At 49.4% G+C, this 27,450-nt stretch overlaps 3 protein-coding genes across 3 annotated transcripts; 1 reads left to right on the top strand and 2 right to left on the bottom strand.

Moving 5' to 3' along the window:
• Positions 1-19: 19 nt before the first annotated feature.
• cacnb2b (calcium channel, voltage-dependent, beta 2b) lies at positions 20-7,378 on the bottom strand. Its single transcript, XM_052088061.1, has 14 exons — positions 7,024-7,378; positions 5,370-5,435; positions 5,136-5,258; positions 3,915-4,054; positions 3,788-3,849; positions 3,680-3,705; positions 3,093-3,173; positions 2,940-2,998; positions 2,670-2,779; positions 2,557-2,565; positions 2,146-2,297; positions 1,837-1,932; positions 1,217-1,390; positions 20-730 (listed from the first exon to the last, which is right to left on the bottom strand). Exons 1-14 carry the CDS (start codon positions 7,039-7,041, stop codon positions 293-295), a joined length of 1,554 nt encoding a protein of 517 aa, XP_051944021.1. The 5' UTR covers positions 7,042-7,378; the 3' UTR covers positions 20-292.
• A 948-nt stretch (positions 7,379-8,326) lies between these two features.
• rps15 (ribosomal protein S15) lies at positions 8,327-10,221 on the bottom strand. Its single transcript, XM_052088057.1, has 4 exons — positions 10,113-10,221; positions 9,670-9,755; positions 8,826-9,060; positions 8,327-8,493 (listed from the first exon to the last, which is right to left on the bottom strand). Exons 1-4 carry the CDS (start codon positions 10,113-10,115, stop codon positions 8,380-8,382), a joined length of 438 nt encoding a protein of 145 aa, XP_051944017.1. The 5' UTR covers positions 10,116-10,221; the 3' UTR covers positions 8,327-8,379.
• A 994-nt stretch (positions 10,222-11,215) lies between these two features.
• On the top strand, positions 11,216-27,160 carry myom1a (myomesin 1a (skelemin)). Its single transcript, XM_052088059.1, has 37 exons — positions 11,216-11,369; positions 12,313-12,565; positions 14,246-14,395; positions 14,498-14,684; positions 14,765-14,922; positions 15,091-15,183; positions 15,326-15,414; positions 15,569-15,610; positions 15,759-15,920; positions 15,988-16,149; positions 16,386-16,527; positions 16,908-17,107; positions 17,181-17,234; positions 17,693-17,817; positions 18,148-18,331; positions 18,409-18,583; positions 19,114-19,235; positions 19,615-19,811; positions 19,886-20,012; positions 20,261-20,445; positions 20,524-20,638; positions 21,152-21,308; positions 21,486-21,592; positions 21,713-21,757; positions 21,866-22,002; positions 22,099-22,243; positions 22,388-22,447; positions 22,520-22,587; positions 22,671-22,796; positions 23,939-24,026; positions 24,577-24,615; positions 24,693-24,798; positions 25,336-25,499; positions 25,594-25,630; positions 25,790-25,812; positions 26,498-26,553; positions 26,626-27,160. The coding sequence occupies exons 2-37, from the start codon at positions 12,360-12,362 to the stop codon at positions 26,893-26,895; spliced, it is 4,503 nt and encodes a 1,500-aa protein (XP_051944019.1). The 5' UTR covers positions 11,216-11,369; positions 12,313-12,359; the 3' UTR covers positions 26,896-27,160.
• Positions 27,161-27,450: the final 290 nt, after the last annotated feature.

The raw sequence follows: 27,450 nt of genomic DNA, 5'->3' as shown, positions 1-27,450 counted from the left end.
GACTGAAAATGATCATAAAAGCTGCTGAAACCTTTAATCGGGTGCAACGGCCACAGATAAGAATACATTGCGTCTATAAAGAGCGTCTCCATTTATCAACAAATGTCACATAGCCACTTTGCGCTCGTGAAAAGTGATTTCATGAGATAACTCCTCCGTTTGTACCAAAAGTGGAACGTGAGTCACATCGTCATAAAAATTGCTCCAAATATACAATACTAAATATCCATCCGATTGTTGACAACAAAGTCAGAGGAGAAACTAGTGTAAATGCGAGTCCCCGTGGCTGAGCCTAGCGTCTCTGCCTCGGTCCTTGTCCCTCTCCCTCTCGCTCGCTTCCTCTGCCGCGGCGGTTGTCGCGGTCCGCCGTGAAATGCTGGCGCGGCCTGCGGCGCTCGTAGTCATCGTCGCGGCGATTATGATGATGATGGTTATGATGGTGGCGAGAGCGTCCATTCTCCTGCGGCTCCTCCTCCTCCTCTTCTTCTTCAGGCTTGTGGGTGTGAATGGCCTCCGTCCTGCGGTGGTGGTGGTGGTGGTGATGATGGCGGTGGTGGTGAGAGTGCTGGGCTCGCTTGGTTTCGCTACATAGGAGACGCTCCTCCTCGTCATCCTCTCGTCGACCCTCGTCGGGTTTCCGCTGGGCCGAAGAGGGGGGCTCCTGACCGGACGGGTTGTCGTCGGGACCCTTCCTCTTGGACCCGGCCGGCTTCTTGCCCTGTTGCTCGTCCTGGCAAAGTCAACGGCAACATCATTTTCGCACACATAAATGCGATTGATGATCATCATTAGTACTCTGAATTCATTCTTCAAACACGACGAGGCCGTTTTTGTATATTTCAAATAAAACTGCTCGAAGAATACAAATGACAAGTACAAATCAATATCATTATTCAGGGCGGCACGGTGGGTTGGATGAGTGCTTAGCACATCCGCTTCACAGTTCATCCCTACTGTACCACCTTTTTTTCCCTTGTCATTTCTGTTTGGCGCAGGGGAGGATTGGTTACTCACCGGAAAATGTCACTTTCCAGCGGAAGAGTAGGATGATGGGGAGAAATCAGATGCGAGATGAATGAACGGAAGCAAAAAAAACATGAATATCGAAGCACGTCTACTGTATTTATAGCAGAGCGTGTCAGATCGAGAATGGGCGGGATATGTTATGAGACCAAATGACACCGCACGGGCACGCGCGCCCTCAAGTATAACCCACCGGCGCGACGGCGGGACCGATGGGCAGCGTGTTCTCGGCGAGCCTTGCCACCAGCTCGTTGGTGGGCTCCATTTCCGGCGGGTGCGTGGCCCTCCAGTACGACTCCAGATAGTCGGCGATGTGCTCGCAGGCGTCCGTCAGCTGATTCTCGTCCAAGATGACGTCGAACATTTCCTAGGGAGAGACCGAGAGGTGAACGCCAAAAAACATAAAACTGGAGGAATTACACCATTTGTCTTGAAAAGAACAACATAGGTTTGTCTTTGGAAAATCTGCTTCGCTTCATGCTGACAAACTGACATCACATGCTAACATTTTAAGCGTTCCGGTTACACTTTTAGATTAAACAGAATTGTACACACAAACAGTGGTGCAACACAGGTAATATATTAGTACTCCCAGGTATATATTCTTTATCCTCTCAGAAAAATTAGCCAAATGGCATTCCATTTAAATAGCCCACGCCCAATGTGCTTCCTGTAGCTTCGGTCTCACCTCTGCTTTTGCATTCCAATTGCCACGTCACGTTTTATTCAATGAGTATAGCCAAGAATTACCGATACTTGCAATTTTACCGAGACCTATGGCATACTCCTATTTGGCCAAAAGATGGCGCTCACCGGCGGACACTGGGCAAGCTTGTCTGCAGCTACCAGCTGAACGTTGAGGTGTTTGGTTTGAGACTTTCCCCTGGTCTTGATCAGCCTGGTCAATACCTGTAGAAAAAGTAAATGCATTTGTGCGGGTGCCTCGAGATACGAGTTTCATTCTTGACCACACACACACACACACACTCCGATGTCAAATGATGTCTTTGATTTGAAATAAGTGGAAATGCTATTCAATAATGTTGTTGAAGTACAGCGGCGCTTCATCCATTTGCTTTTCGTACGCGGCGTTGATGATTGACAATCGGTGACGGAGTTTACCTTCGGAGAGGAAATCTTGACGTAGACGAGGATGGGCGCCAGGGAGGTCTTGGACACCTGCAACGGGTGGTTGACGGTGTCCGCGTCCAGCACCACCAGCTGTAAACTGCGAGCCAGTTCAAAGATGCGTTCCACCTCCCCCTGGATCTGGGCTGCAACGGCACGAGCGCGTCCAAGACGTGACTTACGGCTCGGTCGCTAACCTACAGTTCTCCTCGCTGAACGATGCAAAGGTTGACAAGGTTGCGGTGTTATTTTTCCGAACGAGCCCTCCGAGCGCGTACTGTGCCGATTGCAACGTAGATAGCGGCGTTCACTTTGTGCAGGAACAAACGTGGCATTTTAGGAGCGCCCGGATGACGGATGGAGCATTCAAACAGCGATTGTATGCAAATGCGTTTGTGGACATACCAGCAGCATCTGTGAGCAAAAAAAAAGAGAAAGACAGTACCGGTACATCACATGATTTAGGAGTAGCGTTACATTGAGACGTGGCCAACCCGAGTAGAAAAGGAAGACTGTACCTAAATTGGAACGGGTGTTGGTGCGGTCAATTAAGGCTTTTTTCCCCGGGTTGTTAAGTATGGAGCGCTTCGCCAGGGAGATGTCCGCTGTCACCCGCGTGATTGTGATTCTGCGGGAAAGAAATCGTAATCATTCATCATTAATATCCATATTGCGTAAGATGTGACCGTTGCGATCAATCAAGAGCGCCGAGGGACGGACACCAACGGACCTCGAAGGAGGCATGTATGCTTTTATTCCAAGCGTGAACGCCGTCACGTTTCACTGACCTGCCTTCAAATCGATGTTTCAAAAAGTCAAAAAGGGCTTTTTGCATCATGTCTGTCACCTGGAAGGAAAGGAAAGGCCATTCGGGTCAAAGCTCTCCAAGGATGCGCGTGGGGGGGGGGCTAAAAGACTCCATTTTCAAGGGTCGGTCTCACCTCCAAGCCTTTCAGCGACGGTCCCATGAGAACCACGGGCCGCATGGTCGGCACCACGTCGTACATGGACACCTGCTCCCCCTGCGCCCCAATAGAAACACACGCTGGGACGGGATTGGATTGGAAACGCCGCCACGCGATGCCACTCAGGTTTAGCCGCAAAGGAGGAAGGAGCCATTTTTCCATTTGACCTATCCTGATTCATTTGCGGCTTCCGTACGTGCGTGCGCGCGCTGTGGTGCTGTTGTACTCTTTTTTCTAGTCTGCTGTTGATAGTTGGCCAGACTCCTGATAAAAATGGACCCTATCAATCATAGTCGCTACTTATCCGTTTTGTATTTCTATTGCACTTCATTGAACGGTGTCTGTTTGTTTTTTCTTCTTTCTACCCACATTCTTGCTGCTGGAGGCTGTACATTTCCCCAGTGTGGGACAAATAAAGGAGATCTCATCTTATCTTATCTTATCTTCTTGTGATTTGCCAGTGGTCAAAATTTCCCACCAGATTGGGAGATGACGCGGCCGTGGAAAATGTGACCGCCGCGCACCGCTCGGCGGACGTCTTTCAAGAAAAGCAGCGGACTCACCGGCTTCTTTTTCACCTGCTGGCTGGCTGTTGAAGAAGACGGCGAGCGCACAATTACACGGAGTCACCGCGTCAGCACAGCCGACATCCACCGAGCCTCCGTTCTCACCTTGCGATGGAGGCGTGTATTTCTTGGCGTTCATGTCGTGAGCCATTTGCGACGACGCTTTGCTGAAACGATGGACATTTGATTGGAGTCGATTCCACGGCACTTTGAAAGTCGACTCGGGTCGTACTTGGCTAAGGCCTTGGCCGCCTTCCTGGCCTGGACTTCTCTCCTGATCAGGATGGTCTCCAGGTTGACCGGACTGGGGATAAAGCCCACCGCAGCGTCCTCCTTCACGGGCCGGCCGATCCACCATTCGTTGTTACATTTCTGTGAACGCAGTGAGCGGCGCCGCCGTGAGCGCAAACGTCAGATACGAGGCACGGATGGCGGCAGGTCGCCCAAGTCACTTTACAAGAAGCGGACTCTTGGCTGATATCAATTGGTTGATTTCAACTGGGAGATGAATGCTAACGCCAAACGATACATCAACTTAACATCGGGTTGTGAAAGCAAACGTAGCCTCCGCTGTCTCCATACGCACACAAAGGCAAAGAATTAGCATCGCCAGTATGTGGCGGTGTTACCCTTGAAGCCAGGCGTGCGCAGCTCCGGCCCCGGAGGGCCACTTTCCCGCCTGTTTTGCAGCTCTCCCGGCCGCGACGCACCCGATGCAGACCATCGGCTCATCGGCCAGCTCCGAAGCGCCATTCGAAGCATCTTGAGGATTTGATTCAGGTGCGTCGCTCCTTGGAGAGCTGCAAAACAGGCCGGACGGCGGCCCTTGAGGACCGACTTTGGACGCTCCTGCTTGAAGCAATGGAGATTTGAAGACAAATGGTGCTGCAACACATGTCGAAAAACTACAGACATATATCTATTCTTTACAAAGAATGACTAATATGACTGCCGCATCGAGAGGAGCCGAGACGACGCTACTTCAAATCCATATCGCCGTTCGCCTGTCTCTCTGCTCCCAGGTGGCCGGGGTCGGCGTACCAGAATGAGCGGCACGACCGATGAAGAAAAACGGTTTGATTCTGTATTGCTATATTTAATTCTGTCATTGATGTATTTCATGATGGATATGCGCACGTGTAATATGACGGGGCGCAATTGGTTTTTTTGTATTAAAAACACGTGCCAAGATTTCTTTTACCCCCGCCTACTGCCCAAAGACAGCTGGGATATGCTCCGACACCCCCCGCAACCCTAGTGAGGATCAAGCGGTTCGGAAAATGGAAGTTTTCTTTTATGGCTTAGCGGAGCGGAAGAATCTCATTCCCATTCATTGCAAAGGGCAACGATGATTTGAGATACGGGCGCTCCGAGTTAAGAGCGAATTAAACTCCTATCCCAAGGCACCGCCGTAGCAGCAGGAAAAACAAACAACATAACAAGTGTTTGTAACCTCTTTGATGTGGAGGAAATCCCGGGCCTCAAAGGTGATGGCCCGGCCCGGCACCGGCACGTTGTCGTCATCTGCCGGCGTGTAGGAGAAGTTGCAGCGCACGGCGAAGGCCACGGGCCGGTACTGTGGACATGGATGGATGGATGAAGATTTTTGGGGGAATGAATTGCAATTCTCCTTCACGCAAAGACCAAGGGAGTGACCGAAGGCCGCAGTGCAGTGGGTGTGACATACCTTGGCTTTCTCCAACTGAACTTGGGCGTTTCTCTCCTCGGCCGCGTCCGAATCGTGACGCTCTCCCTGAAAGAGGGCACAGCTGCATTCAAAGAAGCGTCTTTCAGGCGCCCCCGAGGCGGCAGTCCGTTTACTCCGCTCCAGACATCTGCTGGCCCGGCACCCCCGGGGGGCCAAAGTCACCCGGCCAAGAAGGCGCACGCGACGTCGCGGCCGAATCGATGGACGGAAGCCGGCGCTTTTTGAGAAGTTTGACAAACGGTCTTTCCTCTGCCATTATCCCCCAGATACAAAGACATCATTTTCTCTGGCGCTCCTCCGCAATCAATTGCGATTGGCCGCGGAGGAGCTCTCTCGCGACCTATTTCCCGCCAGGTTGGCCGCTGACATTCGCACGTCTTGACACGTCCCAAACCCATTGCCTGCGAGACACGATGAAATAACGTACTCAAGTACAATTCCGAAAAGCTTTAGCTCCAATCAGCCCATGCTGTAGATGATGAAAGGTTTAAAAAATGATAACATCCAGACGCTTCCCAAATAAAGGCCCTCTCTTGCGCTCTGGGTCATGATTGTGTCACAGTGAAGAGATTAAGATCAATCCCAATCCGGGATTTAAAAAGAGAGAGAGCGACAACGACTCCATTTCAGCCATGAGTACAGACGTACAATAGCTGTGCGCCGGCCGTTAATATTTTTATCTTGAACTTCGAGCCCGGTCAGCTGCGCGCGTTCTATGGAGACGCTTCCTTTGATAAAAAGCGTACATCTCGAGCAATGGAGAGAGGCGCGCTGAATAAATGTTGAGCAAGCTGGCTTGCAAAAAATATATACTGTATATCTACAAATGGCACGGATTTTTGCAAGCGTGCAATGTCAATGGAGTAAAGTAAGCCCTCAAGCCTCAAGGATAAAATACAAATGCAAGTCGACGAGGTGCAGGGATTATGTTTGTCCACTGGGCGTCGCCGTCCTCACATTGACCACTGTCGTGTATGCATGTTACGTTTTTTTGTCGAGTCAGGAAGATTTGACGTTTCAAGTGGATATTTTGCTGATGAAACGAATTGGGGGGGGGGGGGATGGGGTGCAGCACGGTCAAAAGATGATTGGTGAACTTAAGGAGAAAACCTCAAAAAGCAGTCGACCCGATAGCCGCGTCGTGGCACTTGACGTAAAAGCCCGAATGTTTCAGAGTCAGGTAGGAGAGCACAGCATTGCCATTGGAACGAGCCATATCGTTGCCCCGCTTCCCACCCTGATAAGGAGAGCATGTATCCAAGCGCAAAGACCACGTAAGAGGCTTAAAAGAGGTTGCCGACGCCAGGCCAGGCAAAGACACGCTGCCAACTTTTTTCCCCCCCCGACACGCTGAAATGTCACCCAAAGTACGTCATCCTATTTCCCCGTCGCATCCTGAAAAACAATTGCTGCGGTTCCTAATCGGCAGCCATCGGAAGCATGGACTTCATAGGCTCCATCAACTAGCGGTTCGGGACGAAGAGATGACGTGACTCCTTGTCCGTCCGCGCGCGCGCCGGCGCACACCGGCCGCTCGAGCGGAGTTGAAGGGCCCCGCGCGGGGATTAGCGGCCGGCGCAACAGATGGCGCGCTCCGCCACACTTCCCGTTGCAACGCATCGACTATTTGTACCTTTTTCTTGGGCGGCATCTTGCCTCGCGACGAGCGCCGCTGTCATTCCACGCGCGTCCGAGTTGACGCCCCCCCCCCGCGTAACGGGCCCCGCGACGTGGCAAGACCGCAAGGGAAGAGAACTTGCCCGCGCCGTCCGGCGACGCGCGTCCAAACGTTCCTAAATCATCGAGAAAAAGCAAAAAGAAAAAGCGCGCGCTCCTTCTACTTGAGGAGTTGCGTGAGGACGGGGTGGCTTTCTCCTCAGAGTCTTCGGGCTATTAAGGGCTTATTCCCCGGCGCGCGTCCGACCCGCGGTGCACGCCGGTTAAATCAACCCGCCAGTGCATGCGCGTTGGCCTGCTCAGCCCGGCTCCCTGAGCGCCTGCGCGTGCATGTGGACGCGAGGCAGTCAAGCGACAGACTCTAATTGGGAGATGGCATTTCAAAGCATCTCATTCCCATGACACTTGTCTCAATCGCGATGACGCCGTTCCTTAGGGAGGGGGGCGGGGGGTACAAACCAAAACACTTGTCAACTACTTTTCTACATGGAAAATGATCATGCCACTTGTTTGAGGTTGCTTACGTCAATTCCCTGTCGGCGTGTCCTTTGAAGCTCGTGTAGCGGATAATTAAGTGGAGAAACGATGAATCCAAGTCAAAAGTCACGTTCGGGAAAGACAGACACGTAACCAGGAATGACATCGAGACATTCCGGGGCACACCCGCAGAGAATGAACGGTCCCCATTCGTGACGGTGAAACATGGAAGGAAATTGAGAAGGTCAACCCAATTCCTTGTAGGATGGCCTTGTCGTCTCAACCCGGCCACGAAGCTACAGTCAAACTCGTGAAAAGTCCCAAAGTTACGAATAACGACGAATGAACTTTCCTTTCATTTTATTTCAAGTGGGAAAGACGATTCAAGGTGCGGATGATTTGAGTGAAAAATCTCATGTCCGCTAAGGAACAATCGCGGAAAAGTTCTGACCAATTCAAGTGGCCGTTATGAATTGGCCACTAGGGGGTGCGAGTGCCACGTGAACGCTGGCAACGTGCCGAAGAAGTGACGGTTGAGGTCGGGGATCAGGGGGATGGGGCGGGATGGCGTTCCCTTCACTCAGGTGATGGCTTTCGCTCACTCGCCGTCACACCAATCCGTTCACGCGTTTGCTCGCGCTCACATACATTAACCAAATGTCTGTCCCTAAACCCCTCTTACAAGCGTGTACAATGCAAAATATCTTTCAGAAGGCCAATATTCCTCGAGGCGGGCAATCAATGAACCTTTGGAATATGAATCAAGAAGTCAAGCAGACAGGTTTGGTGGAGTACACATTTTTTTGTTTTTATTTATACAAAGCATCCGGCCCTTTTACTTCAGAGGGATGAAACGGGAAGAGTGCGTGGCTCCGATACCAGGACGACCGTGCTTGACCGGCTTGTAGGTGATTGAGAACTCGCCCAAGTAGTGCCCACACATCTCGGGCTGTGGGGACAAAAACACTTCCTTTAGTCATATGACAAATGCAGTAAGGTCAAGGACGGGCAGTGAGGAAAGAGGCTCCTTTTTCCACATTGGACAATTGGACAAGACAATTTCAACAAAGTGTGCACATTTTGGCAGGCATCTGCAGACATCCCTGCGGTTTCATTTGGAACCGGCATCTTTGCACGGTTGAAATTCAATTAGGACCACGCAATCATCGCTCCATTAATTGAGGCTCGCACCCCGCACCTCTGCACTGTGAGGCGGGCGCGCTCGCCGCTCGTTCGCCGCGTCACCGCCACTCAATCAGACATCTGCATTGAAGCACTCACCTTGATCTCAACCTGGTTGAAGGTCTTCCCGTTGTAGACGCCAACCATGGAGCCGACCATCTCGGGCAAGATGACCATGTCCCTCAGGTGGGTCTTCACCACCTCGGGCTTCTCCATGGGCGGAGCTTCCTTCTTGGCCTTGCGCAGACGCTTCAGGAGCGACTGCTGCTTACGCCGCAAGCCACGGTTCAGCCTCCTCCGCTGACGGGCGCAGTACAGCTGCATCAACTGCTCGCTGCGCGAGGAAGGAGAGAGGTGGGGGTGCGTGGCGTCAACGGTCTGAGAATCGTTTGGGAGTTTCCATTCTAGTTCATTTTGATCCCAGAGGACCCCCCCCCCCACCGATTTTCAATTTAACTTTTGAAAATGATCTGTAGAATCTAAAGGGGGAAATCAATCTCGCCTGTCCACAACCTTTGAACTCTAGATAGTCTGGCTAACTCGTCTGTGGTGTTTTACATTGTGTTTCAGCATCAAGACAGCTAATTATTATTATTTTCGTATGACGCAGTTATGTGGTTGTTTGAGGTTTAGTTTGACCGCACACTTCGACTGGTATGGCGACAAACAGCTTGAAGCAAAGCATTGTCCGCTTTTATTTCTTGATTCATTCAATCTGTCCAATTGTTGCTTGGCGTGATTTGCAGCCACCGACGAGCGCTACATTTTCCCCATGGCTACGCAAATAAATGGAGACCAGCGAGCATAGCGTCACCCATCTCGCTTCGAAGTCGAGGTACCATTACTTCCTTTCCGGGGAGGAAATTATACAGCCAAGCGTAGGACCAGAAGGCAAAGGTGCACAAACCACGACATTCAAAAGTTCTTGCGGCGTCCAACTTACTAGGACATGTCCAGAAGCTGGTCCAGATCAACGCCCCTGTAGGTGAATTTCCTGAAGGTACGCTTCTTCTTGATCTCGGCATCCGCCTGGAAGAAGAGAAACGAAACGTCAGATTCACTCAAACGAGTTTATAAGTAGGAATTTCATTTGCTGATCAGTGCATGACGGAAATGTATAGACAGTCCCCGAACTAAACCCAAAGCAGACACGGGCTCGTTACGAACGACCGTAGCTAAGCTAGCAGTTAGCCTAGCACGGGGAGTCACGTAACCAACAGCCAGTGAACATATTTCGCCAACATGAACGAAGACCATTTAAGACTGAGGGGTTGTTAATGGCTTCACGCAATCGAACGGTACATCCGTTTGTCCCCAACGTTGTTGGGGGGAGTCAGATGCATTTGGATTGTTTCGAAAACAGCTTAGTGATGAGTTCGAACCTACCATCTTGCTGAGAGTTCCGCGAGAAAGGGAGGCGCGGGATCTCGTTCGTTCTCATATCGCGCGACTTCAGGTAGACCCGACAGGCTTTGCCCGGTGGCACAATACCCCGAGTAGACGCAAGGTGGCAGCAAGTTGACATGGCAACAAATGTACCGGAGTTACGGTCCCGATTAGTTTGTTTCTTGTTAGTCCGTAAATACAATTAACGAGTCGGTGGTGGTATCTGGAAATCAATTGTACGGTCACGTCATTTCCCTAAACTCAATCACGCTTCGAGACGCTCACCAGAAATATTACCCTGGATTGCTCGCTCAAAAATTTCTGATACAAAGAGAACCTAGCTACAACTCGTGTTTTTACAAATACTGTACATCCAAATATGTATCCTAAAATAACAGTATTTTTCTGGATCACGGATGTTCTCACGGATCTTTCTTGCTGAAAAACAACGAACCCCTCAACTTGCACTTGCTATCTTACCATCAGGTTGAATTATAATGAAGAAACAGGGACGTTTAGTATTAAAATGTCTTAAATGATGCGCCCTTGACGATAAACTCTTTGCATTGGCATTCTCCGTTGAATACGGCAATTCTTGGGGGTGGGGGGGGGGGGGGTCTGTTCGCTTTTAAGATAGCACTGGAAGTTGGAAACCGCCGACAGGTGAAAGAAGTTGTCACAGCTCTTCAGCCAACAGACGGCAGTGTTAAGGTTTTGGCAGAGAAACATGGCCGGTAAGTCACGGTCAAACATCTCGTGCATCTGATTAAGTCCAAAAATATATATATACTGTACATGTATTTAAATAGTATGCGTCACTACGAGCGCGAAAAGCGATCTGATTACCAGTGAAGGTAGTTTCTAAACGCACTTTCAAGCTTTTTTTTCCACGTGGGTTCGCCCCCCGAAATAAAATACGACTTAAAAAAAGACAATGAAGGTCCATATTTTGGGACGATAACACGCGTACCGTAAAAGACACAGAAGTTGCAGCGAGCGAATAGTTCGAGTGTGGTAGGGTCATTCAAGGAGCTCTCCTTCTTCTTGTGATCTAAATTTAAATGTGGCCCAACCTTAAAAGGTCCCGAGGGCGCCTTGTGCGTTCTGCAGAGTAGCAGTATTATATTTGGTCTGCGGACCACTCTTGTCCACTGGCCCTCAGTCCTGCTTGTCACCCCTCGTCCTGGATTTACTTGAGTTGACATTTTTAACGCCTCGTATTTATCCACTGTTGGGATTCTTGGAGACTTGATTGCGGTAAATCCTGTCTATTCTATGAATGAGTAGTTTGCGTGTCTGGTTGTGTAATAATGAAACGAGAAGGCTCCTCGAGCTGCTTCGTGTTCCATTGATATGCAATTTATTGGGAATGTTAACATGCCGCCCTAGTTCAGGTAGAGGCTACATGTTGCGTTGTTTTGAAATGACATTGGAAAAAAAGAAATACAGCACACATGAATTATTGTACTGATGCCAAAGTGAAATGATGGATGAATGGGCACAACGGCATGCATTAGGAATATCACCCTGATCTAATTCTGGAGAGTGGGAAGCATGAAAACAAGGTGAGCAAGAGTTGAATCAGGAGATGTTTTGTGGAGATGACCACAGACACGGTTCTCATAACATCTCTCTTTTACACACACACACACACACACACGCGCACACACACACACACACACACACACACACACACACACATATATATATATATATATATATATATATATATATATATAACATAATCATTATTTGTTTTTTTTTTTCATCAATATATCCACGTTTAAATTGCTTGTTGTTATTTGATTAACTTTTGCTTGTAACAAGACACTTGTGTTTTCTGTTTTGTGGTTATTTTTATGACAATTTTATTTGTTTATTTGATCTTTTTTCCCTGACTTATTTGAATGATTTCATCCCACTAGGTATAAGTTAAAGTACTTTAGGAATGATGTAGTTAGGATTAGTTGTACCTTCCAACACCTGCAAAATGACACGGAAACCTCCTCAAAAATATGAATGCAAGTTAATCAATGAATTCCCATATTAAAGAACAGCAAACAAAGGGCTCCAATAGACAACAAAACAACCCGTGTGATAATAAATCAATAAATAGGATGGTCATCAACCAATATGCATTGGTCATAAATGCATCTGTGATGGTAGCGATAATGTTTTTTGGTTGTTTTTTTTGAGGCAGAGCTGGTCCAGACGTAAAGTGTGTGACATTGCGGAGCGGCACCCAAGATGTCAGGATCGGTGCAAGTGTCACAGAAGGAGCAGCAGCTGCAGCATCGCAAGGAGGAGCATCAGAAGGAGGTTTATCGCCATCATCATCATCATCATCGACAGCAGCAGCGTCATCAGCATGGATATGAAAGCAGCAGTCACTTGAGCACCAAGTCATCCGTCGGCAAGCAGTCCTTCTCCACTTCCAAGACCACGACCCACCGGTAAGCGACGGTGGTGTTGCAACGGATAGCCCAACACAAATGGTACTGCAACACATGTAGACAGACCTTCTCACAATATGTAGACAAGGTCATTGTACAGATCCCAAAAGAAGACTCTTCAAGATTACTGTCCCAGGAACTTTTTTGGGGGATTTAAAAGACGGCTAAACTCGGTGGGTTCAGATACCTTGGGTATGAGATCTGCAGCACTGATAATAGCCAATATGAGCTACACTTATCAATGGCCGGTCATTTTTCAATAGCAGAGAAGTGCTCTTGTTTTAGCTCAAATTCAGCAGTTAGTTTTGATCCCCCCCCCCCCCCCCCCCCAAAAAAAGTCTGATAGGAAATCTCCATCTGAGCAGCTAGCTGCAGCATCATTGCTAGTTGTGTCATGTGCACTTGTTCCTCACACAACATAAGTCAACACGTATTGTCGTGTCCTTCACGCAGCAAGTGTGGCACCGTTTCTATAAAGAGGTCAGGGAAGGAATTTGAGCTGGAGTCGAGCACCGCCGGATACATTCATGACCGGCTGTGCTATTTGGGAAGGCCGACTCGGGACACTTCACTTCATGGCGCTGAAGGGACCTTCCTTGAATTTTGATAACAGTGGTCAAAAGAAAGTCTTCACTTGTTTTTTTTCGAGCACATCGGGTCTCTGACAAGCTTTCATTGTTGCTTTTAAATTTGTTTTAATGGTGGAGGTTAGCGTATCTGCCGAGTTTGTTTATTTCGGCAAGAGACTTAATGACCAGGATCATGACGCACACCGCTTGCGCAGCAGACACGGCATCTGCAAAGCTGACCTTAACGTGGGACTTGAAAGAGAAAAGTTTGCATTTCGGCAGAAAAGCCGCCACACACGGCCTGTAGAATTAGCTGCTTGAACACCGTTACGAAGCATAACGCTAGCAAGTCATCAGTAACTCGGATCAATTCAAGCCTATGACCTTGTATGTTGGTATGACCAAACTCCCCACGCAGTATGAAAATGCCCGCAACAGCCCTGGCCTCCGGTTGAAGTCATATCTTTCTTTGTGTTATCCTGTTACGTATTTATAAGCCCATAAGCAAATGGTGTTCGGATTCAGGCTTAGGTGGACTGGAATACATCTTTCATTTTTACATTCGGTGCCAAAAGACACATGGCGCGCATGCCAGACGCCCTCAAAAAAACAGATGCGCATTTCAGTCATTCTAATAAAGAGACTGGCGCGGAGCACGACAACAGGAAGCCAATGGCGCGCATTGCCACCGAAGGTCAAATCCATCCATTTTTCCATAGCGCTCATTCAAGTCTTGGGTGAGTTCGAGTCGGTCCCGGCAAAGGCCAAACTTCGGAACTGGGAGGCACGTGTGCTCAAGACTCCCTCGCCGCGCTTCCCGAGTGCATCGTGAACACGTATCCATAAATGACAGTGGTGGCTTGCGTGCTTTGCCTTAGGAAAGTTGGTTTCATTTCATGTTAGCAATGCAAAGTCCCGCCCTTGACGTGCTTAGCAATCATTTGTATCAAATTTCGGTTTCGGAGGGGGGGGGGGGCACACTGGAACAGATTACGGGCATTTCCATTCATTTGATTGGCAAAAGAGGATTTGAGATACGAGTGCCCTGAGCACAAGCGTTTTTACAGAAGGCACGACTGCACAGTCCACTGTTTTCTATGTGACTTCCAAGCATGAAAACCACCGCAAAGTCCGACGAGAAGGCTCTGCAGCGGGCGGTCAAGTCGTTGAGTCCGCTACCCAAGCGAGCCAAGCGCACCTACCTGGCCACCGACTTGGACAAGGAAGTCATCGGCTATGTGATTCCGATTTTCAGAGCCAAGTGAGTGCCGGCCGAAAGGCTCCGTAGCCCAGACCTTTTTGTGACCAGCCGAATTGAGACGTGTCCCGGGATTTGTGTGAAAATTCCGTTTCCATTGTGAAGCCACGAAGAGGTGCGCGGGTTGATGGAGGCCCGCGAGGAGGACGACACCGAGGAGGGCATCAACTACGTGGCCATGAGGAACCTGTTTGTCCGCGAGGCCCGGGAGGCGACGGAGGTTAAGGTGGAGAAAAAGAGCAGGTTCACACGCATCCGAGAGTCGGCCGAGCGCGTGCAACTCAATAGGACTGTGAGTCATCCATTTTTTTCCAAAAAGAATCTTTACTGCATTCGTTATCCTAATGCCAATCTCTGGATGCGCGGCCGCAGTTGGATGAGTGGACGGAGTTCCGCAAGAAAATGAACCCGGATAGTCTCATGCACCCCCCGGAGATGACCACCAAGCCCCGTGGACAGACCGTTTGGGAGGGCCAGACCATCAGGCTGCACTGCGCCGTGGCCGGGTGGCCCAGACCGAGGGTTGCCTGGTAAGATCAGGATAAGATGACCTTTATTTGTCCCACACTGGGGGCATTTGCATGCTGAAGTACCGCTATTAGTATTTTCAATTGTCATCATGTAAGGCTAAAGAGAAGTGAACTGCTCCAGTTTGAATCTACAGTAAAGGCTTGTCGTGTGTTTGTGCGCCATTCGAGGTACAAAAACAACGTGCTGATTGATGCCAAGGCACACCCCGAGAAGTACACCGTGGAGAGCAATTACAACATGCACTACCTGGAGATCAAAAAGTAGGTCATCGCCAAGCCTCGTTGACACCCCCCCCCCCCCCCCACACACACACACACCCTCCCCTTCCAAAAATATATAACTTTTGTGTTCATGTGGGGCGAAGATGAATTTGGTTTCCTTTTTGCCCACCCCCGCCTCCAGCTGCGACTTCCTCGACACGGCCGCCTATCGGGTGTCTGCGCTCAACGTAAAAGGAGAAATGTCCTGCGTGGCCACCGTGGTCGTTAAACGTGAGTACTTTGCAGTCAAAAATCTGCATTTCTTTTGTAGCGGCGCCGGGCCAACTATGGCCACATACGGCCCGCCCCCTTTTTAAACCCCGCCCAAGGAGCATTTCATCTGTCCAGTGGAAGAATCAAACTTTGATGTTGTTCTCGTTTGCAGGCTTCCACGATGAGGAAAGAGATCTGACTGTGAGCCAACCTGGTGAGTCAATCCCACTTACAGCTTAATAATCATTACCGTGATATTTTGGGGAAAGATCGTTACGTTAAAAAAAAAAAGCACGATCTTTATTCACATGACCTTTGATGAATTTTCCGAGTATGCTGCAAAAGCGTTTCCTGCATCGCAGACGGCTTCGGCTCCCACCGCGGTGTCACGTTCCAGACCACCATCCTGGACAAATTCAAAGTGGCGTGCGGCCACGAGGGGGAGACGCTGAGCCTGGGTTGCACCGTTATCGTGTATCCCGCCGTCAAGAACTACACGCCCCAAGTGGTGTGGTACAAAGACGGTGAGCGGAGCCACTTTTGGGGTCAGCGTTCAATCGGAAGCAATCTTTTGACTCTGCTCGCTCGTAGGCGCGCCGCTGAAGGCGTCGCAATGGGTGCACGCGCAGTGGGCCGGACAGCGCGCCACCCTTACGCTGGTCCATCTCAACAAGGAAGACGAGGGCTTGTACACCATGCGTGTCATCACCCAGTCCGGCTACGACGCCCACTCCGCCTACGTCTTTGTCAGAGGTGGGTGTGTTTAAAGAGTCTTTGCCGACATCTTGGCGCATTTTGGCAACCTTGAACGAAGCCCGACGAAAAAAAACAACATTCGGGCCGTACGCAAACGCCGGCAAATCTTTGCTGCTCGGTGAGAAACGGGCCCGAGGTTTGCATCCCGAGACTTTTCAACACGGCGGTTGAAGAAGTAGGTCCGACGGCGGATTTAGAAACGTGAGCGCTCACGTTTGTTTTCCCTCCTCCAGATGCCGACGTGGAGGTGGAGGGGGTCCCCGTGGCCCCCCTGGATGTGCGCTGCCACGACGTCAACAAAGACTATGTGGTGGTGACCTGGAAGCAGCCCGCCGTGGAGGGCGGCGGCCCCATCCTGGGCTACCACGTCGAGAGGTAGCTGGATCGGTCCTCCGCGTCCGTCCCGATGCCAAAGAAAGCGCCGGCCTGAGAAATGGAGCGCACCCGTTTGACGAGCGCCTCCAGATGGTCGCCGTCATTTGGCTATTTTTACGTCTTTATTTTTGGGCTTCGGGCACAAGCGCCCATCCCAAACTATGTCCGGGGAAGTCGAGTGGATTCGTTGTCCTTCATCGCAAGAGAGTTTCAAAGGGCTTCACCGGCCCATAGTTGGTTCAGATCGGCCTGCCAAGGAAAAGCGTCGGCGGCGGCAGCGGTCCTTTCAATTGAATGGCATGAAAGCATGAAAGTACGGCGCTGCATCTGAGGACGTTCTTTCCACTCCATGCGATTGTTGTTTTTCTCTTTCTGGTCAGGTGCGAGGTGGGAACGCACCACTGGGCGCAGTGTAACGACACACCGGTCAAGTACGCCCGCTTCCCCGTCACGGGCCTGGTGGAGGGCCGCTCTTACGTGTTCAGGGTGACGGCCCTCAATAAGGCGGGGGTGAGCCGCCCGTCGCGCATCTCCGACGAGGTGGTCGCCATGGATCCCTTCGACAGGGCCCGCCTTCTCGGTGAGGAACAATAGAGGAGCTTCGATTGAAGTCAACTTCTCAAACTGTTTGTGGTCCACCCCCACCCCTGCAGGACCTTCTGCCCCTTGGACTGGCATGATCAAGTTCACAGAAGAGGATCACACCGGTATGAGCTTATGGACTCAAATGCAATGCAACCGGGGTGTCTTCCCAGTTCCTTCCTTTTTTTTTTTTCACATTTGCCAATTGCAAAAATGTGCGAGGAAGCGATGCCTCGCTCACCCTAAAAATCACTTACAGATGCCACAACTTTTGTCTAAATGAAACTCCTCAACTCACTTCAATATAATTCCCTGGCATCAAGGTGCCAGAAGAGGGCGCCAAAATAATACTGTAGTCGTATTCGATTTCGACACAAAAATGGCACTGTGAGGGTTTTTTTTTTTAAATCAAGTAAAAAATCAAGTAATGCAAGTACAACGTGAAATGTGAAAAAAACAAACGTGAAGACTGTGAAGACTTTATGGATGATTGCACTGTCAATTATGATGATGATTTTTTTTTTTCCATATAACTTGTCAAAGTGTATTCCATCCTCATCATGTGCGTGACGTGTACCCCCAGTCGGAGTGGTCCCCGGAGAACCCACCGAGGTCGTGGTTACCGAGGCCACCAAGAGCTACGTGGTGCTAGCCTGGAACCCCCCCATCCAAAGGGGTCACGAAGGAGTCATGTATTACATTGAGAAGGTGACAAACACTTATTTGCAGAGAAAAAAAAGTCCCATGAGAATATATCATATGGAATCATATATAGAATAGTCATCGTTTCAAGGAAATGGAACAAAATTGAAGTTATGATTTGTGGAAGTGACAGAGCAGTCTTTTTTTTTTTGTGGGGGTAGAATTTCTATAAGAAATGAAACTAAATCTTTACAGTACAGCGGTATATATAAAAAAAAAGATAGGAGTCTTTTGAGAATATTTGTCGTTTCACTAAGATTGCACTTAGCAGAATGCGGTTGTCATAGCGCCCAAACAAAGTCCTTCAAAGTAGCCGCCGGCCGCTATTTTCCTCAGTGCGTTTCAGGCTCCGACACGTGGCAGAGGGTGAACGCCGGCATGCCCGTCAAGTCTCCCCGCTTTGCCCTGTTCGACCTGAGCGAAGGGAAATCGTACAGCTTCCGCGTGCGCTGCTGCAACTCCGCCGGCGTGGGCGAGGCCTCCCAAGCCACCGGCTACATCACCGCGGGAGACCTTCTCGGTGAGAGGGCCGCGCATCCTACAAACATTCAGAGCGACGTCAACGGTGGTCACCTCACCGCCGTGCTTCCCGGATAGAGCCGCCGTCTTCGCCGGGCACGCCCGTGGCCACCAGGAACACCGGCACCTCCGTGGTGGTCTCCTGGGCGCCCTCCGAGGATGTCAAGAACCCGGTGGGCTACTACATCGAATACAGCGTGGTGGGCACCGACGTGTGGATCCCGTGTAACAACAGGCCCGTCGAGCAGACCAGGTGAAACACTTTGGCCAGAGGGCAATGAATGTGCTACAAACAATCTAGAGATGGTTTGAGCCAAAGTGTCGGGACACCCGATCTTCATTTTCGTCATTCGTATGCTATGAAATGAAGTTAGCCTCGTTGAAGTACGACAAAAATCAAGTATTTGGCCTTTGAAAACGCCAGTTGTCATCTTCCAATGAAAAGGCACGCTCCCCGTGGCAAAAATGTCCAAAAAATCATGAGACTCGTGGTTCAGAAAATGGATGCATGGATAGATGGTTTTGTTGCTTTTTTTTTGTGTAAAAACCGTAATCTTAGCAGAATTGAGTCCAACAACATTTTCCAAGCAAAACGATATGCTGTACTCTTGAGATATGATGAGGAAAAAGGTGACATCTTGAAGACTGAAGCTCATTATTATGAAAAATCCTAATCTAGCCGTATGCTACAGGAAAAAAAAACTATTCATGTAACAAGAAAAAAAAGATACACACACGCTTCTACTCACACTTTTGAATTGTTGGTTTGTGGCCGGTGTTCAGGTTCGTGTGTCATGGCCTCACCAGTGAGACGACGTGCGTGTTCCGAGTGAAGGCGGTCAACGCCGCCGGCTACAGCTTGAGTTCCGCCGCTTCGCAGCCAGAGCTGGTGCGGGCGGCCATTTGTGAGTCTCCCCGCTGGTATTCTTTTATTTCACTCACCTTTTAAGTCTTTCTTTCTCTCTCACCACCGGCGCTCCAATTTCATCGACTTTTAATAGACCAGAATACGTTCTTCTCTTTTTGAGTTCATGTGCTGTGACTGTCCTCCTCCTTGTTTTTTGTTGTTGAAATTCCACATTATTAAGCATGAAAAAGAAACAGCGTGAGCTTCATACAAGTCGCACTCAGTCTTAAAGGGGAAGTCAAGTCCCAAATGTTCACCACGTTATGTTCCGCGTGGCCCTAAACACGCCGGTCTAAACATGGCATTGTGATGAATATTGCGTTTGTAGCATATGAATTACGGCACTTGATCCCTTCAAATGGCGTTCTATGTCTCAGCCGTCCCCGCGATGCCAACCGACGTACGCCTGCTGGAGGCTCACAGGGACACCATGGTGCTGGGCTGGAGCGAGCCCAGCGACAACGGAGGAGCCGACATCAGAGGATACTTTGTGGACTGCCGGACCGTGAAGGGCCGCGCGGTCGGCAAGTGGCGTGAGCTCAACCTCCGCGCCGTGACCGCCACCTCCTATAAGGCGAGCTCAAGGGCCCGGCCCGTTTCGGCCGCTCCGTTTTCACGCGGCGCTCATCCGCCTCCGTTTCCGCTCAGGTGGAGAACCTGCGGGAGAACGCGGTTTACCAATTCCAGGTGCGCGCCGCGAACGTGGCAGGCGTGAGCGACGGCTCGGTGCCCAGTGCTGCTTTGGAGTGCCACGAGTGGACCCTGACCGTGCCAGGTAGACGGCCGCGGGGGCGCCACAAAAACGCCCAACTTTCCCCGTTGCTTTTAAATCGGCGGTACGGACAACAAGGACGGCGTTATATGAACTTACGACATGTCTTCATTGGTTTCATGCATTCGTAGTGAACGGTGCGACAAATGCGCGACAATATAAAATACCCCCGTGACCGACTGAAAGCGGACGGCTCTGAAAACGGTGGACCGTATCCGTGCAAAGTGTCCTTAAAAGTGTCCTTTTCCAAGACGCTCCCGTCGGTCTTCACGTTCTGGAGGTGCGGGACTCCTCCATGGTGATCCTGTGGGAGCCGCCTTCGTTCGACGGCCGCTCTCCCGTCAACGGCTACTATTTGGACTTCAAGAAGGCGTCGGATGGGGAGGAAGGCTGGATGGCCGCCCACGAGAAGGCCAACAAGTCCACGTTCATGAAAGTGAGGAGCACTTAGTCGATGCATTTGGAAAGGAAAGGAAAGGAGAGAAGCTCCTCACGAGTGTGCTTGTGGATTCAGGTGAGCGGGCTACAGGCTGCTACATCTTACGTCTTCCGCGTGCGCGCTCAAAACCTGGCGGGTGTGGGGAATCCTTCCGCGGTCTTGGGTCCCGTCCTGGCCCAGACACGCCCCGGTGAGTGCAATTGCGACATTGGGGAAAATCACAATTCCAAGTGGATTGTGTCCACACACACACATTTAAACAACACTTAACCTGAAATCAAATTGAAACTTACACCAAAAAAAAAAAAAAGATTAAAAAATGAGCCAAAGAATCAAAATATGTTATTGAACATTTCATTTAATAGCAAACAAATAATCAAATGAAATGGTGCAAAATATGTCATTTGATATCAAATTTTACAGCATTCAAAATGAAAATCAAAGTTTTTTTGTTTCATCAATTACAAATCACACAACATATACTCATTTCAAAATGGAATGAAAAGTTGTTCCAATGTTTAAAAATGAAGACTGAACAGGCCTTTCTGCGGTGTTGGGGGGGGGCATGTCCTACTAGAATCAAATGTAATTGCACATTTACGGTAAACCTTGAAGGGAAAGAAGATAAAACAGTTGCCCGCCAGCCCCCAACCAAAAATATGACACTCCAGTTCCAAAGTCTTTCCATTGACTGTGCCCTCAGGTACCAAGGAGATGTACGTGGACGTTGATGACGACGGCGTGATCTCCATGGTCTACGAGTGTCCCGAAATGATTGAGGGCTGCCAGTTTGTTTGGGCTAAGGATTACCAGCCCATCACGGACCCCACCAGACTGACCATCATCGAAGAGAAGGGCAGGTAGGCATCCATTTCCACTTTTCAAAGGTGTGCCGCAAGGTTCTGTACCGGATCCATCAATGTATGACACCGGACCTCTGAGTGTACTGCGGTGGAAAGGTGGGCTCCAAAAACAGCCAGTCGATCGCGGTCGGCTACCTCTCGTCAGCTTCTTACTCTGCGTCCTCAATTTTCCAGGACCAGAGCCATCTTTAACGACCCCTCCCCGGAGGATCTGGGCAATTTCTCCTGCGTGGTCACCAATATGGAGGGGGTCTCATCCAGCTATCAGCTCACAGAGGAAGGTGAGCCGCGTCCCTAATTGCACTTGCTCTTTGTCGGGCGCTTGGGGAAAAAATGGAAAGTGGCGGCTCCGTGCTCTGAGGAACATCGCTTCTTTCTTCTGCTCTTGATGTCGTCGACAGGTCTGATGCATCTGCTGGACATCAGCCACGACCACAAGTTCCCCGGTGAATATGCCGCAATAACTAAAGTCAAAAGCTACCGAATGAAAAGTAATAAGAAGGGGCACGCCGTGTCTCTGATCGTCAGTCTTCTTCATCTTTGTTGGTGCTCAGTTATTCCCTTTAAGAACGAAATGGCCATGGACTTGCAAGAGAAGGGCCGGGTGCGCTTCTGGACTCAGGTGGAGAATTGCAGCAAGGACTGTCAAGTAGAATACGTTTTTAACGATGCCATCGTTCAGCAAGGAAAGGTAAGAGCCAAACCTAATTGTGTATGGCCCCCCCACCCAACCCCGTGTCTTCCGTGAACTCAGATTTCAACGCTGGTTCATTTTGCCGCTCTCCAGAAATACACCATGAACTTTGACAAGAACACCGGCATCATGGAAATGTTCATGGACTCCCTGGAAGTAGCCGACGAGGGAACGTACACCTTCAATTTGGTCGACGGCAAAGCAAAGGGCGCCACCAGTCTGGTGCTCATTGGAGAAGGTACTGCGCCGCAAACTTGCCAGCGCAAACCCACTGCTTGTGTGGTGGCGGCCGGCGCCGAGTTCAATTCAGCGCGGTTCACGATAAGCAGTCGTTTTTGCAAATCTTTCTTGTCTTCTTTTGAAACCATTTTCCCATGTGCAGAGTTCAAGGCGCTGCAGAAGAAGTCGCAGTTTGAGAGAGCGGAATGGCTCAGGAAACAAGGTGCCAAGCCATTCCTCTCGTACGCCCTCATATGCACACCGCTGTGTTTATGTGACACGTTTACCTCCACAGGTCCTCACTTTATCAAGTACCTGGACTTCACCATCACGCCGCAGTGCGACGTGCTGCTGCAGTGCACGGTAAAGACAACAACAACAAAAACACCGAAAAAAAGTGAGCAAGGAGTGAACAAATCATTTTGTGACTTGGTTTCTCTCCGCAGGCGGCAAACATGAAGGCGGACACGGAGATCATCTGGTACAAGGACAGCCTCTCCATCGGCGAGCGTGACGAGGCCGCCAAGAAGCTGGAGAAGAAGGACGACGCGCTGACCTTTAATATCGGAAAGGTCGGCTGCCGCGGGGCCACGTGCTGCCATTTTGTCTGGCTGTATCTTTCATGCTAGGCTGTCCAACGCATAAGACGAAGCTGCTTTTAGTGCAAATCATCACGCCGGCCACTCTTTGGAATCTTAAAGTTACACGTACACCGTAAAGTAGACGACATTCGCTCATTTCATTGACAGTCGCCTCCCGCCACCAGTTCAAAGAAATGCTAAACCCTCCACGGGCGGTCATGGCTAAACGGAGCCGCGACTGCGCTTTCGATCGAGCCGCCGTCGGCCGCGACTGACTCCGTCACTCAACACAGAGTCGAGCCAGTGAACAGTCAGCCAACTCTACATTTTCATTTGCCGACTCGCTCGTAACTCAGCAGGACAGGCCCCGCCTTTTTGGAAATAACATTTAGTGCTGTAGAATGTGAGGATGGAGACCCCGAGTGGACAAAAAGAACACCTTCATGTGAAAATGCAGACGCAGGGGACACCTATTATTCATTCGCGAGGCGATGGGGGGGCCAGGCTGACCCACAAATAGCGCAAATCCACGGCCAATAAACAACAAACATCGACAAAGAGTCTAACCCGTGAGAGTCATGCCAGGTGTGGAAAGTCATCTCCACGCTCAACAGGGATGAGTGCATTCAGCATCATTTTGCTCTCTTTATTTTCTATTTCTATGAAGCCTTCTTACCATTCCATCGCCATCATTTCTTACTGAAAACGGCTACCTTTGTCCGTGTTGTGCATTTTATCATGGACGTGAGTTTGTGGTCTGTGCCCTTCTATTTCATCATGAACACTGTTGTCAACACGTCACGTTCTCATCCACGGTGTGTCGCTCTTTGTTGCCATTAATGTGCTTGTGTGTCTTAATTCGCAGTGGGTTAGCAAACAGGACACGCGGGCACAAAGCCAAGAGAGCGAGCCGCCCGCCGAGGACGTTTCGCCGCCGCCGCCGCCGCCAAGACCCAAAGTCTGCACCAGCTGGCTTTTTTTCCTTTACTCCACGCTACCGTTCCATCGTTTGCCTCGTCACGTCTGCCACATTTGCCTTTGTCTGTTGGGCCGACTGTGCGGTTATCGAAGACGCGCGCTTCGTCAATGGACGCCGCTGTGACCTCTCTAACGCAAACGCTTTTGCCCCTCAGATTTCCAAGAGTGACGCGGGCATCTACGAAGTGTACCTGAGGGACGAGAGAGGCCAAGACAAGAGCAGGTTCGATCTTACCAATGAAGGTAAGATCACACACGGGAACGCCACATTGCGCTCACTAAACCTTCTCATGTAAATTTCCGTGGATGACATTTTTTTCCCCATTGTTCGTTTTTTCTAATATTTGTGTCTAACTCATGTCGATCCCCCCCCCCTCCGTTTTTGCATTCTTTTTCTATATTCATTCATATGTACATTTGTCAATGGCATCTTGACTCCCTGTCAAAAGGCTAAAGTCTCCAAATAATGACATAGCTTGAATGCTGCCATATTGGATTTAGTTTTTTTCCCCAACCAGTTCACCTAATCGTTGTGGTGTCTTCCGTGCTGAAACAGGCTACTGTGAATCTCGGGCTTGTTTTCTGATCTCTTGTGATATGCTGTAAAATTGCCGGATGGCGTGGTCACGTATCGCCATCATTTACGGGGCACCGTGGAACCATCTCAGGTTTCACATTGTCTCAACATCCACTGACAGAGTGCAACGAGAGCCGGTGGCTTTTGCACGGGAGGAGAGCTCACAAATTCTTTCCCAAAAACCACTTCCTGATCCTTCTCTGTGTTTCTCTCAAGGTTACCAGGCTGTTATGAACGAATTATTCAGGGTGATTGGTGAGTGCACACACAAGAAGCGTGCGTGTAGTATGATCAGCTATGGTAAATGCTTGTTCTACGTTATTTGATTCCAGCCAACTCCTCCTCTCAAATCCAAGTCACCAGCACCGAACACGGCATCATCCTCTCCTCCGATGTCACGTACTACCACGAGGACCAGCGCGTCAACTGGCTGCACAAGTACGGCCGTAGCAGATTTAACATTTGAACGCGCCTCTCCTTGAATTGACACTCCCAATGTGATGACTCGGGCGTAGGTCTTGTGTACGTAGAATTTTGTCTCGCTGAACCTGAATCGAGTGAAAGTTAGAATGCTTTCTTTGCCCAGGTTGCTCCGTTGCTATACATGAACTGTACATCGCTATACGTTCTACAATTGTTAGCATTGTGTCAATTCCCGTGAAAAATAGGACCAGATGACAGAGTTGGATGCAGAATCTGTATTCGTGAGCCTCGGTGCTTTCTCTACTCTGTTTGTATGCCCACTGTTAGCATGTTTGCATTTGATCAACTCAATGGTAGTTGAATACAGGACAATAAGTACAGTCCTTGTCCATCTGCCTGAGTGACCGCTAATGCTAGCGTGTTAGCATTCATCCAGTGGAGTCTTTGCGCAAAGGCCAAATGTTATGAAATAATCTCTCACCAAACGCATCGTTAAGCTAACACAACAGAGCAACGTTTCCAAATGATTATTTTGTTCCTGCTCCACCAAAGGGACGCCAAGATTGCTGCTTCAGAGCGCGTGAAGGCGGGAGTGACGGGCGAGCAGCTGTGGGTCAAGATCAACGACCCCACCGAGAAGGACAAGGGCAAATACACCGTTGACCTTTTCGACGGCAAGGACGGTGTCAAGCGCGTGTTTGAACTGTCTGGACAAGGTGACTTTTTTTCTTCTCGTTTCAAATGTAAGTTTCTGGTTATTTGTTATTGGATACGGTTTGATTCATGTGTGCGCGTCATCCCCTCGTGCAGTGTGGGAGAGAGCATTTGAGGAATTCCAAAGGCTCAAGTGAGTAAACAAACATCATGTGCAAATAAATGATTCCATGTGGCCTGAACTGAAAGTAACATCCTCTGAGTACTTTCAGACTGCCGTGGCCCACATTTTTTTAATTCTTTCAAGGCACTACTGAGATTGACTCGCTCTCTCTTTTGTTTCCTTCTATAGGGCGGCAGCCATCGCAGAGAAAAGTAAGTTGAGCTTGTGGCATCTTCTCTTCATAACGCTTTGAGTTACGGAAGCGCGTCCCAAATACTTTTGTATTCCAAAAATAGGCAGAGCGCTCTATAATATTGGACCTTAACTGAAAACATAGGGTCATGACGTCACGGAAGAGGTTTTGCCATTGTGCTGCCTCTTCGGATGTGTCCGCCTTGGCCACATGGGGGCAGTATAACGCAGACATCCAGATAGACCCGGAGACGTCTCAGCTCTTCAATCAGCCGCAATAAAAGTAGTCGTCCTTCGTGAACGCTAAAAAAAATTATACAGTATAATTGTTAGTAGCCATGTGATAAGTGGCCACCATCTTTCTGGAATTTTCTCAAAAACATCAACTTTCATTTTTTAATATACCCGCAAATACTATTTACCTTAAAAACAAATTACACAAATGTTTGGGTGAGGCCTGGGGTTTATGAGGGATTAACTACATTTCAATTCATTTCAGTGGGGAAAGGTGATGATATATTGTTTGCTTTCTGGTATGACCATCCATTACCCCCCCGTCCGTTTGGGCTACAGCTTTCATTTATTCCGCAATTAATGAGAAGCATGGCATCATCTATCAGAGAAATGGAAATATTATTATAAATACTGGACCAAGGACATAAACAAATACCAAACAAAGTATCCCATCTTTTGTTTTTGATAAAGATCGCGCTCGTGTCATTGGAGGTCTGCCAGATGTGGTTGCAATCCAAGAGGGCAAGGTAAACTAATCCGACTTCTTTCCTATTACATTACCTCCATTCCTCACTTGACTTTTTTTTTCCCTCCCCAAGTCTCTTAATCTGACCGGCAACGTGTGGGGCGACCCCACGCCCGAGGTGAGCTGGACCAAGAACGAGCGAGAGCTGGTGAGCGACGAGCGCTACCTGCTCAAGTTCGAGCACGGCAAGTACGCCAGCATCGCCATCACTTCCGTCACCCGAGCCGACTCCGGCAAGTACGCCTTGGTGGTGCGCAACAAGTACGGAACGGAGGCCGGCCTGTTTACGGTCAGCGTGTACAACCCGGAGGATGACGAACACCTTCGGCAGGAGAAAAAGTAGGACTGAGGGTGCAAAGTGGAAAGCGAATGAATAGTTGGGTGGTTAATGGCATCGCAAAGGCAAGCAAAGCACTGTTTTCATAGCAAGTCTGGATGTGAAGTAAACTTTGAAAACGGGTTGCTTCTGTGAAGAAGGAAAAGCAATAAAATAACTCTGATATCTCCAGCCACTGTTTGTTTTCTGAATGCGTCGTTATTTTGAGTAACCCGTGAAAACACGTTGCTTCTGTGAAGAAAGAAAAACAATAAAATTCTGATATCTCCAACCACTGTTTTTTTTTGCAATTGAGAAACTTTGACGTGCATCGGGGTGGGCAACCTTCAACACTTTGCAGTTTGTATTTAGAAAGTGTTGTTGTGCAGGCTGATGCTGAAGCTGCCTAAACTATAACAAAAAATAGCAGGGTTGAGGGAAAATACTATCAAAAATACCGTATGAGCAAGTCATACACATAAACACTCCAAAATAAAACACCAAAATATATGGACAAATAAATAGAAACATGGTTTCACACGTTAGTGTTGCACAACAGTAATCGAAATAATCCGCAAAAGA

Source organism: Hippocampus zosterae, chromosome 15 (genome assembly GCF_025434085.1).
Source record: "Hippocampus zosterae strain Florida chromosome 15, ASM2543408v3, whole genome shotgun sequence".
In the NCBI taxonomy this organism is placed as follows: domain Eukaryota; kingdom Metazoa; phylum Chordata; class Actinopteri; order Syngnathiformes; family Syngnathidae; genus Hippocampus; species Hippocampus zosterae.
Note: the sequence above shows the minus strand (reverse complement) of the source record. Positions and strands in the feature narration are given on the sequence as shown.

Excerpts from the sequence above, each read along its gene's own strand:
- cacnb2b (XM_052088061.1), bottom strand. Across the intron at positions 3,706-3,787 it reads ATACACGCCTCCATCGCAAG|CCAGCCAGCAGGTGAAAAAG; the intron begins GTGAGAACGGAG and ends CTTCTTCAACAG. Across the intron at positions 1,933-2,145 it reads TCAAGATTTCCTCTCCGAAG|GTATTGACCAGGCTGATCAA; the intron begins GTAAACTCCGTC and ends CTTTTTCTACAG.
- rps15 (XM_052088057.1), bottom strand. Across the intron at positions 9,061-9,669 it reads CAGCTTCTGGACATGTCCTA|CGAGCAGTTGATGCAGCTGT; the intron begins GTAAGTTGGACG and ends TTCCTCGCGCAG. Across the intron at positions 8,494-8,825 it reads TCAACCAGGTTGAGATCAAG|CCCGAGATGTGTGGGCACTA; the intron begins GTGAGTGCTTCA and ends TTGTCCCCACAG.
- myom1a (XM_052088059.1), top strand. The coding sequence starts at position 12,360 with ATGTCAGGATCGGTGCAAGTGTCACAGAAGGAGCAGCAGCTGCAGCAT. Across the intron at positions 14,396-14,497 it reads ATTCCGATTTTCAGAGCCAA|CCACGAAGAGGTGCGCGGGT; the intron begins GTGAGTGCCGGC and ends TCCATTGTGAAG. Across the intron at positions 17,818-18,147 it reads TCATGTATTACATTGAGAAG|TGCGTTTCAGGCTCCGACAC; the intron begins GTGACAAACACT and ends TATTTTCCTCAG.